We start from the raw sequence: 15620 nt of genomic DNA on the forward strand, positions 1-15620 counted from the left end.
ATACAGAAGTGTCAAAGGTTAATCAAAAAAGCTGTTGAAAGAAAACATAGGAGTATAACTTTCTGATAGGACAGACAGATCTTCAAATCCATGTGCAAAAGACAAGCAGCTTAATAGAAGTCTAGAAAAGAACTGGAACTGTCACTTCTGAAGAGAAGCTATCTAATGGCCAGTAAACTTACAAAAGGATGTGCAGAGTATTAGTAATGAGGGAAATGCACTTAAGTTTTGTACTATTTTTCTTTCAGGAAGAGATCTATGACTTAGTCATCTTGCCTTCAAGGGGAGAAATCCTCAGCTTAGTATCTACTCTGTGAACACTACCTAGCTTGTGGCTACTGGACCTATGGCCAAAAGAATAAAATCTGGTTAATATGACACTTAATAACATTCTCAATGATCCTGTTCCTCCTTTCATTTGTACCACTCAACTCTCTTATCTGGAAACACTATAATATATTTGTATAACCCTTCAATCTGTTACCACATGAGCAGTATGTTTCTTAAAATCCTAACTTTTCGTACACTATTTTGTTCACTTAGAATGACTTTTCTTATCTTTTTGAAATCCTTCCCATCTTTTGAAAGTTATTATAGGTCAGTAAAGAGGGTAAAAATAGAAACCCCCCTCTTTATATCCCCCGTAGCATCATTAATTAGTCAGCCATCTACAAGCAATATATTCCTATAAAAGAATCCAGACAGAAACTTGCAAAACCCCAGTGGAGTCCAAGACTAAGAAGTGATGTTTTGAGAATATTTCTGTGCCCACATGGCAGTCACATGGACAGTGATCCCAGCTACAAACCCATAAATACCCCTGTCCCCTTGGGGACTGGGCTATAGCTCAACTTGGTCTTGGTCCTAACACCAGCAGCATTCTCCAAGAGACCAGAGCAGAGTTGATCTGTCTGTTTTTGGAAGTTAGCCTATAGACCTTATTCTAACTGTGAATCTTGAAGCAGCCCTGTAACTGTCTCCAGACTTTCTTAGCTGTGGTCTGGTAGTAGTATTGCCTTTCAAGTGACCTTCCAGAAATCATGCCTGTCCAAGCCCTCCATGGATGGCCTGCAGACCTCAGCTCAACTGTAGATCTGGAAGAAACCCTATAACCTGGTTCTTGCTCCCCACAGAACCACTGAGAGACATACCTGTCCATGCCCCTGGAAACAGACCTGCAAACCTTCACAAGACTGAATATTTTGAATGGCTCTCTTACTCAGCTCTGTGACCTCCTAGCTACAGTCCAGAAGCATGTATGCCTACCAAGAAACCTACTTGGATATATTCTCATCCATGCTCCCAGAGACACACCCACCAACCATGATGGGTCTGACCTGGGATCTTGAAGATGCCCCGTGATTCAAAGGTAGCCCTTCTTAGCTGTGCTTCCCCTCAGCTGTGGTCTAAGAGCAGCCCTGCTGACCCAGGGACCTATTGGGAGACAACACACACCAGTGTCCCTGGTGGCATACTTGACCACTTCTGTTCATCTGTGAATAGTGAAGTGCTCTGTAACCTAGCTGCAGGCCATCTTAGCCCTCTCAGTATGAGCAAAGTTTTGCTCACCCAAGTACCCATACAGTAGCATGGTGAGAGGCCTTCCAGGGATAGGCAGAAGCTATACCCTTCTGACACCAGGTACCAGGACCACCATTGATTGCAAATGCAACTGCCTGTGAACTGTGAAATGGATCCTGCCCCAGTGTCATCTCTGCTAAGATCCTAGAGGAAGTACTGTTCAGCAAGGGACAAGGTGGGACCCATACATGCCCAACTTTCTAGGAATAGGACCCCCAACCATGGAACCCACTGCAAACTTAGCAGCAGCCACATGATGCAGCTCAAACTCCACTTGACTATGATTCTAGAGGCAATAGCAGCAGCCCAGGGACCTGACAGGTGAAGGTTATGAGCTGCCAAAACCAGTCTGTTAGGGCTGGAAAGTACGTTTATTCTTTCAAATGCACAGACACCAGTATGAGTTCACACATATCATGAGAGTTAGGCAAACAAAGCACCACTGAAGGAAATTAGTAAAGTTCCAGTAACTTGCCCCAAATAAACAGAGACCTAAGAATTTCCTGGCATAAGTTCAAAATAATATTAAAGAAGCTCAATGAGATACCCCCAAAAATAAATAATTAAATGAGATCGAGAAAGCAAAACATAAGCAAAATGAGAAGTTTAATAAAGAAATAGAAATCACCCTGACTGGTCTGGTTCAGCACACTGAAGGTCAGCCTGCAAGCCAAAAGGTTACTTGTTTGATTCCTGGTCAGGGCATATGCCTGGGTTGGAGGCTAGGTCCCCAGCTGGGGGTGTGCAAGAGGCAACCAATTAATATCTCTCTCCCTCTGTTTCTCCCTTCCTTCCCCTCTCTCTAAATAAATAAATAATTTTTTAAATGAAAGAAATAGAAACCATAAAAAAGAACCAAACAGAAATCCTGGAGCTAAAGAATACAATGAAAAAAAACTAAAAATTCAGTAGAGCTTAAGCAGCACACTTAATCATGAAAAACATAATTAGCCAGCTAGTGAAACAAAAAGGAAAAAATGAAAAAGTAAAATAAAAAAAGAGTGAATACAGTATATAGGACCTTTGGGACAAAATATACACCAGGAGAGACTCAGAAAGAGAAGAGAGAGATGGGAGCAGAAAGTTTATTTACAGAAACAATGGCTGAAACTGCCCATATTTTTGAAGGGATACAAACATTCATTTTCATGACACTTCAAAGGACCCCAAATGAGATCAACCCAAAGATTATCTACTTGTCAAAGACTATAATCAACTTATCAAAAGTCAGAAACAAAGGGAGAATTTTGAAAGAAGTGACTCATCACATACAAGGAATGTCCCCCATAGGTTATTTGCAGATTCTAAGCAGAAAATATTGCAGGGACCAGGGAGTGGAATGATTTATTAAAAGTTCTGAAAAAAAACTGCCAACCATGAATATTATACCTGGCAAAACTGTCCTTCAGAAATGAAGAAGAGATCCTAAAAATTAAGAGCTGAGGGAGTTTATCATCACTGAAACTGCTTTACAAATAATGCTAAAAGGAATTCTTCAAGCTGAAACAAAAGGATGCTAAATAATCTAAGTAACAATCAAAAACAAATAAAATTATAATACTTTTCTATGTATTATAATACCAGTAACAAAAAATTTGTAGTCAAGTTTAGAGTATTTTAATCTGTAATAGTGGGCTATGAATCACTTTTAACTATTACAAAAGTTAAAGAATCAAAGTATTAAAATAACTATAGCTATAATAATTAACACTATGTTTTTCACACCTGGAGAATATCTTTCATATTCTTAGGAGAGAAAAAATTATATTTTGTGGGCAAAATACTTTAGAGAACATGCAAAATAATCTCGTGTGGCAGGCGAGAATTCTACCACTGAACGACCAATGCACATGCAAAATAATCTCATTAAATATGAACTTCAATAGCTACATCATTCCCCAGAAATCTGAGGTAATTTTTAAAAGAGAAAATGGCATTTTATATTCAAAACTATCCAAATTTTGAAAGACCTAAATTACCCTTGGTCTAAGGTTCTATTATTATCTGTAATAGCAATCAACACTTGAAAATCTCCATAAATGCTTGCTATATGAAAGTGTTACAAAAGACTCAAATTCTTGGTTTTATTTCTCCCATGACATATCCCACCTTGGTACATTCTTATCTTTTACTTTCAGAAAACTAGAGTATTATCAGTCGTAGTTATATACCCAAGGGGCAATGTTTCATTTCTAAAAGGGACCTACAAAGATGAAAAAACTCTACATTACATGTAACTATGAGACTGAATGAATACATTGAAAAAGACACCAAAAAATGGCTCTGTCCATATTGGCAATTTTAAAGTGCCTGTTAGTCAGTTTACCTGTTAAGTTTATCTCTGCTTTATTTTTTACTCACCTTTCTCTTTTTCTAAATTTTATTTTCCTTTTCTTACTGAAAACGGTTTGCCTGACAAATGACTTACATTTATGTCCAAATATAAAATGTCTCTGTGCTGTTTCATTGACCTTCTAAAGAAAGTTACTGATGATTACTCATGTCTGGATTCCTGGTAAATATATTAAACTGGCTTAAACCTTTTTCTGGAACTTGACATACTTTAAATGTTCCACAGTATGGTTCATTGTTGAGGAAATCATCTGGGATCAAGGCAGCAGTTAAATCAATTTACTAAACTAAAGTGTGTATACTGTGTATACAGAGCACATAGGATGGAGATGAGGAATATAGTCAAATTTATTCATAGTGCAGAGTAGTTAGAATTGAAGGTTGATGGAGATGATGGTGTCACAATGAGGAGGAACTTGAACCAGTTGCTGTGGTCTGTAGAACTGGAAGAGCCTTGCAGCTAAGGAGCCGCATCTAGAATTCAATTCAGAGACAGAAAGGGAGGGTATTTACAGTTATCATGTGAGGTCTTAAATGAAAATCATTGTTTAAAGACATGGGCAGTACAAACCATCAATGAATATGGCTATACCTAGAAATAACCATGGGAACCATCAATTCTTTTGCAACTAAGTCACTCAAGAACTTCACATAGGGACTTCCAGCCAAGATGGAGGGATAGGTAGACACACTGTAACTCCTCACACAAGCAAAATAAGGACAACAACAATTTAGAAACAAAATAACAACCAGAACTGACAGAAAATTGAACTGTATGGAAGTCTGACAACCAAGGACACATTCATCCAGACTGGTAGGAAGGGCTGAGGTGGGTGGCAGGGCAGAGAGGGGTCAGGGCAAAAAAAGCAGTGGTTGGCAGACCCGGGCACAGGGAGGAAATGAGCAGACCCAGTAAGGCCCAACCCTAAAGATAGCCAACCTATCAGATGCACTGTTCAAAGCACTGGTGACCAGGATGCTCACAGAACTGGTTGATTTTGGTCACAAATTAGATTTAAAAAATGAAGGCTATGCTAAGTGGAATAAAGGAAAATGCACAGGGATCCAATAGTGATGGAAAGGAAACTGGGATTCAAATCAATAGAGTGGACCAGAAGGAAGAAAGAAACAACCAAACAGAAAAGAAGGAAGAAACAAGAATTCAAAAAATGAGGAGAGGTTTAGGAACCTCCAGGACATCTTTAAACATTCCAACATTCAAATTATAGGAGTACCAGAAGGGGAAGAGGAACAGCAACAAGTGGAGAACTTATTTGAACAAATAATAAAGGAGAACATCCCCAATCTGGCAAAGACAATAGACTTCCAAGAAGCTCAGAGAGTCCCAAAGAAGTTGGACCCAAGGAGGAACACACCAAGGCACATCATAATTACATTAGCCAACATTAAATTGAAGGAGAGAATCCTAGAAGTAGCAAGAGATAAGGGGACAGTCACCTACACAGGAGTTCCCATCAGACTGTCACCTCATTTCTCAAAAGAAACCTTGCAGGCAAGAAGGGGCTAGAAAGAAGTGTTCCAACTCATGAAAGGCAATGGGCCTACATCCAAGATTGCTCTATCCAGCTAAGCTTTCATTTAGAATGGAATGACAGATAAAGTGCTTCTCAGATAAGATCAAGTTCAAGGAGTTCATCATCACCAAGCTCTTATTATATAAAATGTTAAAGGGACTTATCTAAGAAAAAGAAGATAAAAAATATGAACAGTGAAAGGACAGCAAACTCACAGTTAGTAACAACCACACCTAAAGTAAAAGCAAACTAAGAGGACAGCTAGATCAGGAGCAGAGCCACAGAAATGGAGAGCACAAGGAGGGTTAGCAACAGGGGAGTGGGAGAAGGAGAGACAGGGAGAAGGTACAGAGAATAAGTAGCATAGACAGTGGAGAGAAAATTGGGGGAAGGCAAGAGTAGTGTGGGAAATGTAGAAGCTAAAGAACTTATGACACATGGACATGAACTAAAGTAGAGGCATGTGGGGGGAGGGGATTGCAGGGTGGAGGGGAATGAAGGGGGGAATGGGACAACTGTAATGGCATAATCAATAAAATATTTTTTAAATAAAAAAATAAAATTGACAGGAAAGCCCATTCTACAAATAAACAATTGAAACCAAGGCCCCAGTCAAGATGGTGGCATAGATAAATGCAGTACTCGCATCCCCTCACAACTACATCAAAAATACAAATAATATGGCCTTGCACAGATGTGGAAAAAAGGGAACCCTAGTACACCCTTGGTGGGAATGCAGACTGGTGCAGCCACTGTAGAAAACAGTATGAAATTTTCTCATAAAATTAAAAATGGAACTGCCTTTTGACCCAGTGATTCCCTGCTGGAATTATACTCTAAAAATCCTGAAACACCAATTCAAAAGAACTTAAGCACTCCTATGCTTAAGTTCTTCATAATGTAAATAGTGCTTCATAGCAGCACTATTTACAATAACCAAGTGCTGGAAACAGTCTAAGTGCTCATCAATAAAGAGTGGATAAATAAACTGTGGTACATTTACACAATGGACTACTACACAGTAGAAAGAAAGAATTCATACCTTTTGCAACAGCATGGATAGAACTAGAGAATATTATGCTAAGTGAAATAAGCCAGTCAGTAAAAGACAAATACTATGTGGTCTTACCTATAAGAAGAATCTAATGAACAAAATAAACTAATGAGCAAAATAGAACCAGAGGCATGGAAACGTGGAACAGACTGATGGTGAACAGAGGGAATTTTGGAGAGGCATAATGGTGGAAAGAAGGGGAAGGGACTATCAAAGGACATGTATGAATGACCCATGGACATGGACAACAGTGTGGGGATTGACTTCAGGAGTAAGGGTTGGGTTTGATGGAGGAGAGCAAAGTGTGTGGGGGGAGAAGATTGGGACAACTATAATATAATAGCAATAAAAAAATTTAATTTAAAAAATTTAAAAATACACTTGACTATGGAACATCTATCATTCAGAACCACCTGAAATCTAGCTGAATGCAAGTCATACAACTAAGGATATAAAGAAGCCACATGAGACTGGTAGGAGGGGTAGAGACATTAAAATTGGGAAGAATATCTCAACTGTGGACTTCACCCCTGAAAAGTGAAGGGTCCAGACCCACACCAGGTCCCCTAGCTAACCTAGGATCCCAGTGTTGGGAAGAGAACCTCCCCTACCTTATGGTTGTAAAACCAGAGGAGATTGTGGCTGAGTGAAGTGGAGGGCTTCTGGAGTCCCAGGAAGTTCCTCTCAAAAGGCCTGAAAATAGACTTACTTGAACTTACTCCCTCTAAATTCCAAAGCTAAGGCATCAGTTCAAAAGGCCCAGGGATATACGGGGAGGAACTAAAGTGTCTGACATCACGGTGAGAGCTAGCAGGGCAGCTTTCTCTCAGAAGTCCTGACAGAGGCCACTATTCCTTTTCTGAGCCCTTCTCCCACAGAGCTGGCATTCAGGTGCCATGTCTGAGTCTTCATCTACCTGGCTATCACTCTTCACCCTACCCTGTGATTCTCTGAGACCCCACTCCAACAACTTTCAGGCCCACCCAAGCTGTTTCCAGTAGTTTTTCTATACAAATAACCAGCCTTGGCTCATGCTTCAGACTTCCCTAAAATCTCTCAGACAAACAACATTTGACATTGGCATGCCCCATATCTCTTGCTAAGTGGCCCTAGTCCCAGAGAAGAGAGCAAGAACATGAAAACCATTTTTAAAATGACAGAAAACTTTCTTAACCTAGTAAAGGAAATAGACATATGAGTCCAGGAAGCACAGAGAAACTTAAACAAGATGAACCCAAAGAGGCCCACACCGAGACACATCATAAGTAAAATGCAAAAGGTTAAAGACAAAGAGAATCTTAAAAACAACAAGAGAAAAGCAGTTACTTACCTTAAGGGAGCTCCCATAAGACTGTCACCTGATTTCTCAACAGAAACTTTTCAGGCCAGAAGGGATTGGCAAGAAATACTCAAAGAGATGAAAATAAAGGACTTACAACCAAGATTACTCGGCAAAGCTCTCATATAGAATTGAAGGACACCTAAACAGTTTCCCAGATATGAAAAAGCTAAATGAGTTCAGCACCACCAAACTAGTACTACATGAAATGTTAAAGCATCTTCAAGAAAAAGAAGAAAAGAAAAAAAAGATAGTTCATTTTAAAAAATGAACAATAAAGTGGCAATAAACACATCTATCAACAAGTGAATTTTTAAGAACAAAATAAACAAAAGAAGCAGAATGGGAAAACAAACTCATTCAGAGAACATTATTTTCTACCTTGTCTTCCAAATCGTTGATTCAGTTCTCTGCTTCATCATGACTGCTCTAAATTCCAACTAGTGTAGTTTTCACTTTAGATATTACATTCTTACTTCCCACTGGTTTTTATTCATACTATCTATGTCCTTTGTCATGCTAATACAGTTTCCAATAAGTTCCTTGAGCATTCTTATAATCATTTATTTGAACTCTATGTCTGATAAATTGCTTCCATCAATTTTTTTCTGGGTATTCTTTTTGTTGTTGTTGTTGGGGGATTATTTCTTTGCCTCCCCATTTTAACTGTATTACACTTTGACTCTCTGTTTTTGTGTGGTGGCCTAGTGTGACAACAGTCCTATGGGACCCAGTTGATGCAGTCAGCTTGATCTCCTGAGCTGGATGCTCTAGAAATCTCCCTTGTGTGGGTTATGTGGGCTCTCCTATTGTATTTGGGTCTTGATTATTGTTGGCCATTTTGTTGATGGGATCTCCCCTCCAGCTGGCTGACTGAGAGGCTCAATCCCAATGACAGCTTGTACACTGTTCTACAGGTGTTGACAGAACAAAACAAAACAACACACACACAAAAAACAAGCAATCCCCCCAACATCAGCAAAATCGATGACAAAAGAGCAAAGAATAAGAAAAGAGAAATAGAATAGTAAAATTTTTAAAAGAACACAAGAATACCAAAGAAAAATAATTATGAGAGAAGAGAAGGAAGAGAAACAATAAAAGTAAGAAATGGAAAGAGGAAAATGGCAAAAAAAAAACCATTGTAAGAGAAAGAATAAAAGTAAGAAAAAGAAAGGAGGAAAAATAGAATAAGAAAAAATAGTAAGATATGAAAGAAAAGTGGAGAAGAAAACTTAGGAAAAAATAAAAATATTAAAAGGCTACAAAAAAGAAAAATAATGAAAAACAACAAAGTGGAATTTGTCTCATCAGAGTTTAGTGCCTGCCTGCTGGGTTCTCCCTTTGGATACAGCTCTGATGTTGCCTGAATCTGGTGTAAGCCAATGTCAGATGTTGAGCCTGTCTAGCCTGTGGCAGCCTGTTTGAAGCTACAGGTGATCCACAGTCTGTGGCTGTCTCCTCCAGACTTGACTGTACATGGAATGGGCCTAGCTATGCTTCTAGGTCTGCTTTTACCAGCACAGGAGCCCAGGGGATAGGTCAGCAAATGTCTCAAGGATCCACCTTGTAACACTAACATTCTGCCTGTCAGTGTTAGTCACTGACCCAACTGTTTCTGAGAGGGTTTCTGGTAGAATTGACAGGACACCTCAATCTCTCATGGGGGAGGAAGTGCTGTTCAGACCTCAGGGAAGATGGCAGGTGTCTCCTTCTACCCCTGGAACCACACAACTGAGTCTGACTCCAGAACCCAGAAGAGTATTTCCATGGCTCTCCCATGAGGGGGAAGCACTAGTTCAGTTCCCAGGAAAGTGTATGGAATGGCCATGCCCTAAATCCAGTCTCTGATACTCCATGATTCTGCCTATATTTCTGTCTCTTCATCAGGGGTTACGATGCAGGTTGGAGGAAAAATGAAATTAAAATATGCTGGGTGGGGTGGGCAGGATTCCAAAGGGTAGGAGCAAGCAGTATCCCAGAGAGTGTAGTAATTGTTTTCCCATAATAGGGGCCTGCTCCTCTCAAGAAATGGCTGCTGCAATATTGGGTGATGTCCCAGCACAGGGATCCCAGCAACCACCCCCTCCCACCCTTCCCCAGTGCTCCCTACTCTAGACCCTCCTCAAGCAACTCCAGCCCTCTCTTCACCAGACCCCAAGGTGAATGGCTGCAAATGAAAAACCTGTGCTTTGGACCCTTAAAAAAAAGTGGCTTTGTTTCCAGAGGGTTCTGTCTCTCCCGGAAAAACCCATGGCCTTCACCACTGGATGCTATGTGGGCAGCTGATCCCAGCTGTGGCTCTCCAACGAAGGAAGCGCAGTCTGGGGTCCAGGCTTCACTCTTCTCAGGTGGAAGCTCCCACAGTCATGTCTTAAGCTCAGCCTGCCACCCCTGGGAATGGGCCAGCCCCTTTTGCACCTCTGCTCTTCCTACTGGTCTCAAGGTGGTTTCCGCTCATCCTTGGTTAAGTCTCCTCTTCAGGTAATTTTCCATTGCTCACTTCAGGTAGCTGTTCCCCTCTTTTTTTTTTTTTTTTTACTTCTAGTTTGGTTCTGGGAAGAGCTGTGAGAAAGATCCTCCTACTCTGCCACCATCTTGAAACCCTCCCCCAAACAAAGAACATTTTGATGGTTGCCAGATGGGAGGGGGTTAGGTGAAAAAGGCAAAGAAATTAAAAAGTATAAATTGGTAGTAACGAAACAGCCATTGGGATATAAAGTACAGCTCAGTGCCAATAATCAATAATATTCTAATAACTTTGTATGGTGTCATATGAGTATAAGATTTATTGGAATGATTACCTAGTAAGTTATATAAGGTCTGATAACTGAGGTTTACGCCTGAAACTAATATAATATTGTATGTCAACTATACTTGAAAAATAAAAATGGTTTCAAAATAATAATGGAAGAAAAAGAAAATTGAAAGAAAAACTATATATTATTTATACCAAGTCAATATGTATAGAGACTCCCTCTTAAAGCATATGTTTACCTTTCCATTAAAACTCTTTATTTTACATATTTATTCTGAAAATGTTCACACATGTTCAGGTATTTAAAGAACAGTATCATTAATCACTATGTGCCATTCGTCTAGATACAAAAAGTGTCAGTCTATGACCAATCACCATTTTTCACACATCCACAGTCTCACAGTCTTACCATTCCACAAGGGCAAATGCATGCAGTATTCTGAGTCACGTCTTGAGCCAAACACTAAATCATTTTTCTTCCCCTTCCACCTTGGCCTGTTCAAAACCCCTACCCTATTTCTACTCTTCTTTTTTATTTTTTCTTTTAGTGTCCTACTCTGATGGTGTGACTTTGCCAGAGAACAGATTTTAAGTCTGTGCTGAATACCCAGTTCAAAGAGACAACACAGACCAGTGACACTTCCTCCCATCATATTTTGTTCTCAACAATGGCTGTGTATGTTGTCTCCATAATGGCAATGGGTGAGGACCTGGTACATGTAAGGAACACTGTCCTGCCACTCTGGCTGGGGGTGCTTCTGTTCCTGTATGAATGGTCCCAGGTTGGGCATTCCCAATGCCATGGTCCCCTGGAGGTGGTGATTCCACTGAAGGTAATAGTCACCAGTGTGGGCATGAAGCCTGAAGGCTGGCTCTCATACAGTATGCATTTTGGGGGCCAGAAACATATTATCCACATGAAGGTCAATAAGCATTTGCTATCCAGACAGCTTCAAGTGTTCACCTACAAAGACCAAGGTGCCCTCCTTATGGAACAGCCTTTCATCCAGAATGACTGCTACTATCATGGCTATGTGGTGGGGGACCCAGAATCCATGGTGACCCTCAGTACCTGTTTGGGGGGTTTCCAAGGAATATTACAGACAAATGACATTGTGTATGAAATAGAGCCCAAAAGGCATTCTATCATGTTTGAACATCTCATATATAAGGTGGACAGGAAGGAGACACAATTTCCACCCATGAGATGTGGATTGACAGATGAAGAAATAGCTCAACAATTGAAGTTTCAAGAGAGTGTTAATTTCACTTTGATGCAGAGTGGGTATGAAGGCTGATGGACTCACAAGCGGTTTCTTGAGCTGGCAGTGGTGGTGGACCACAATCGATATCTTCATCTCGAAAGTAACACCACAAAAGTGCAGAATGAAGTATTCCTTGTTGTCAGTGGAATTGATAACTTCTTGAGCCCACTGGATGTTGATGTGGTTTTAGTAGGAATTGAAGTCTGGACTACAAGAAACCTCCTTCCAGTAAATAACATAAGTGATCTCCTGGAGGAATTTTGCAAGTGGAAGAAAAACAGCGAGTGGGACCCTCCCACCTGCCAGCAAAAGGACCATGGGGGTAGTATCGACAGTGCCCCCCTGGGAAAAAAAGTGACAAACTGGGGGGGGGGGGGAAATGATGTACCTGCCACGACTTGGGCTAATTAACTTTGTTCCTGTATCATGCTTGTTAATTTGGGGTTTTATTAGATTCAAAAGAATACATTACAATGAAGAGCCAATGTTCCATCTTCAAGTGAAACAGAGCAAAATGTTCTACCTGCACCTGACTAAGAAGAGCAAAATGTCAAGCCTTTACCTAAGGAAGAAAGCAAGATGTTCAATTTCACCAAAGGATGAACAGCAAAATGTTCTGACTGCATCATAGAAAGAAAAGCAACAATTTATAGTTTCAAAAAAGAAACCAAATCTTATCAAATTTCCCATGTATTAAGTTTTAGTCTCCTTGCTTCAGAAATGTTACAGAATTGTGCCGCAGGCCACTGACATAATCCCCGAAATAGTTTATTATTTGGGATCATAAAACATTCACCATTAAACAATTAGCTAAATATGCTAATTCCTAGGGTATTTCTACTTTGTATTATTTTAAATCATTTTAGTGTTCAGTTGTTCATGGAATTAGTCTCTTTGTGTTTGTGAGCAAAGGTACAGTTACTGGGTAATGTGTATTTGTGTGATTTTAATTTGCTCAGATACAGCTCTTTCTATGACACGGATTTCCCCAAACAGCACATCAGTGACACTGCATAAGAGTCATAGACAGTATAACTTTTCATCACATTGACATGCCCACTCTACAGGTTGATGTAGGAGAAAGGCAATAGACTGTGGTTCTCTAGGTTGCCCTTCCTGGCATGAAACAGTCACTCTACAAACAAGATGGACCAAGCAAAACTGGGGTCTCAGTATTCTAGACCTGGTGTGCCTTGGGCAGAACTCTCACTCTCTGAATGACAGCTGTTCCCATGTAATATAGAACTCCCAGAACAGGTTCTAGGGAAGCAGTGGGTAAGTGTGAGGTCTGTACTCGTTGGATGAATGACAGGGATATATTAGTAATTTAGAGCTCAGTGAACCCCCTCTGTCTTGACCACATCAGTACAGAAAACAGAATTCAACACTGACCTAGGGAATGGGATTATGTCATGAACCAAATGCCACAGTTTCTTTCTGCTTTTACCAATTTCAAAGGGCATAATTTGGACAACTGTTTCTCCAGTTTTATTTATCAATATTTAACGGTATACCTTAGAACAATTTCCAGAGACATTAATTTTTTAAAATATCAGTAAATTGGTTGTTCTTAAGGAGAGGGTCTACTAGCTCCACACACAAATCAGTCTAGAACTCCCACTCATCTGACTGAAGAAGAAAATACTACTAACATTCAGTCATAAAGTTATGGAAATTAAGTTAGTTGAGAATGACTAGTCATATTCAATAGAGAGGTCGAATGGACTTCTCAGTAGCTTCTAATGGTCAGTTAGCATCCATGTGAAAATGATGTATCTTTATCTTACACTGCACACTAAGACAGCGACCAAACCAAAAGCCTAAGTAAAGGGACCTTTGAAATTCCCCTGGCTTCTCAGGCAGTACCCAGGAGGTACTTGCCAGGAGGCCTCAGCAGGAGGGGCGAGGCATCTGCAGCCAGGAACAGGACCTGGCTGGGAATAGTCTGTAAGGCACACGCTCAGTTACCCAGGCAATGTGGCCTCACTCAATCAGAAACTCAAGCTGTCTTTGCTACAGTCCCTGGCCTTCCGAAGGCATGGACTGGCTGCACACCATGCCCTCAGAGCTCTAAACTCAGACCTCCTTCCTGATGGGTGATGGACGCGGCTCGGTGCCCAAGCTGCTCTCCCAGGTTCCATTGCCACGCCCAGCCCCATCTACCCTAGCTGCCCTTCCTGTCTTCTGCCCTCAGCTAGTACCCAACAATCTGGACAGGCTGTCTATTAGTATGATAACCACTACATGGGTATTTAAGCATTAGAAAAACCTTAATGTTGTTTTTGCAAGTTCAGCACAATCTGAGTTTTCTGAATCACTTGAACCCAGTGCCTCCAACAAAGTGTTTGAATCTCATTGCATTTTGTGTCTATACTCAGGCTCTTGGTGGTCTCATTCTCTTTTCAGCTTCATTTACTATCCTATAGATTAATAACTTGCACCTTGTTCCAGGACTCTTCCCCTGAACTCCAGTTTCCTGTGTGCATCTGTAATAGACATCACTACTTGTGCAGCCAACAGATATCTGATATGTATGTATCCTAACTCAGCTCTTTTTCTGAACACCAGCACCCAAGCCTCAACACTAAAGCACACACACACACACACACACACACACACACACACACACACAACATCTTCCCCCTTCCCATCTTTTTAATTAATGGTGTCCTTTCCAGATTATTTCAGTTGTCTCCTTATTCTCTTCCTCTCTCTATTTTCATAATAACAGCCATAAAGCCCCTGTTAAAATTCAGATCGACTTTATTACAACTCATTATTGAGGATGTCATCTTACTGAGAATAAGCACATAGTAGTCAACCTTTTACAAGTGTATGATCAGGACCTGCAGTCTGGCTCCATAATTCGTCACAGACCTGGATCTCATGTCTTTGCTCCATGTGTGGCTGTACAAAAACACCCAACTTTCTCCTATTTGGAGCCCTTGGACCTTGATATTTTTGCTTCAGAGATCAGCCTTCTCTACCCACACTATTTACAATGTAATGCCCTTAACTCTCCTTCCAACACTTTTCTGCTTAACTTTCTTAGTAGCATGATCCCCATCCAACCTATTTATTATATGTTCCTATCTCAATTTTGCTTAAGTTTCTGTTTTCCTCAGTAAACTGTTAATCTAACTTGTTGGCATAAACTTGTTTATAGTTGTCAATTATGATCTTATGTAGTTCTATAGTATCAGTTATAATATCTCTTTTATTCAAATTTTGAGTTTCTTCTCTTTTCTTCTTAGTCTAGCAGCTAATGGCTTGTCAATTCTATCTTTGGGAAAAACCAGCTTAGTTTTGTTATCTTTTCTGTTGTGTTTTTTATCTCTTTCATTTATTTCTGCTCTGATTTTTATTATATCTTTCTTTCTGCGACCTTTGGCTTAATTTCTTCTTTTCCTAATACCTTGAGGTGTAAATTTAGGTTTTTTGAGATCTCCCTCTTAACATGTTCATCTATCGCAAAGGACTTCCCTCTTGGAGTTGCTCATAACATCCCACAGATCTGGATAGGTTGTGTTTCCATTTTCATTTCTTGAGATTTAAAAAAAATTATTTTACGATCTTTTCATTGGTCCATTGTTTTCTCTGAAGTGTGTTGTTTAGTTTCCATCTGTATGTAGATTTGCTAGCTTTCCCCTTGTTGTTTCTAGTTTTACACCAGTGTGGTCAGAGAAGGTAGTTAATGGGATTTCAATCCTCCTGTATTTGCTAAGACTTGCTTTGT

At 40.1% G+C, this 15620-nt stretch overlaps 1 protein-coding gene across 1 annotated transcript; it reads left to right on the forward strand.

The window, feature by feature from the left end:
• Positions 1 to 11287: 11287 nt before the first annotated feature.
• On the forward strand, positions 11288 to 12295 carry LOC128626347 (disintegrin and metalloproteinase domain-containing protein 20-like). The gene is given in 1 exon segment (XM_053658456.1): positions 11288 to 12295. A coding segment is annotated over 1 exon segment (1008 nt).
• Positions 12296 to 15620: the final 3325 nt, after the last annotated feature.

Source organism: Artibeus jamaicensis, unplaced genomic scaffold, assembly GCF_021234435.1.
Source record: "Artibeus jamaicensis isolate MK-2021 breed Jamaican fruit bat unplaced genomic scaffold, CSHL_Jam_final scaffold_537, whole genome shotgun sequence".
NCBI lineage: Eukaryota > Metazoa > Chordata > Mammalia > Chiroptera > Phyllostomidae > Artibeus > Artibeus jamaicensis.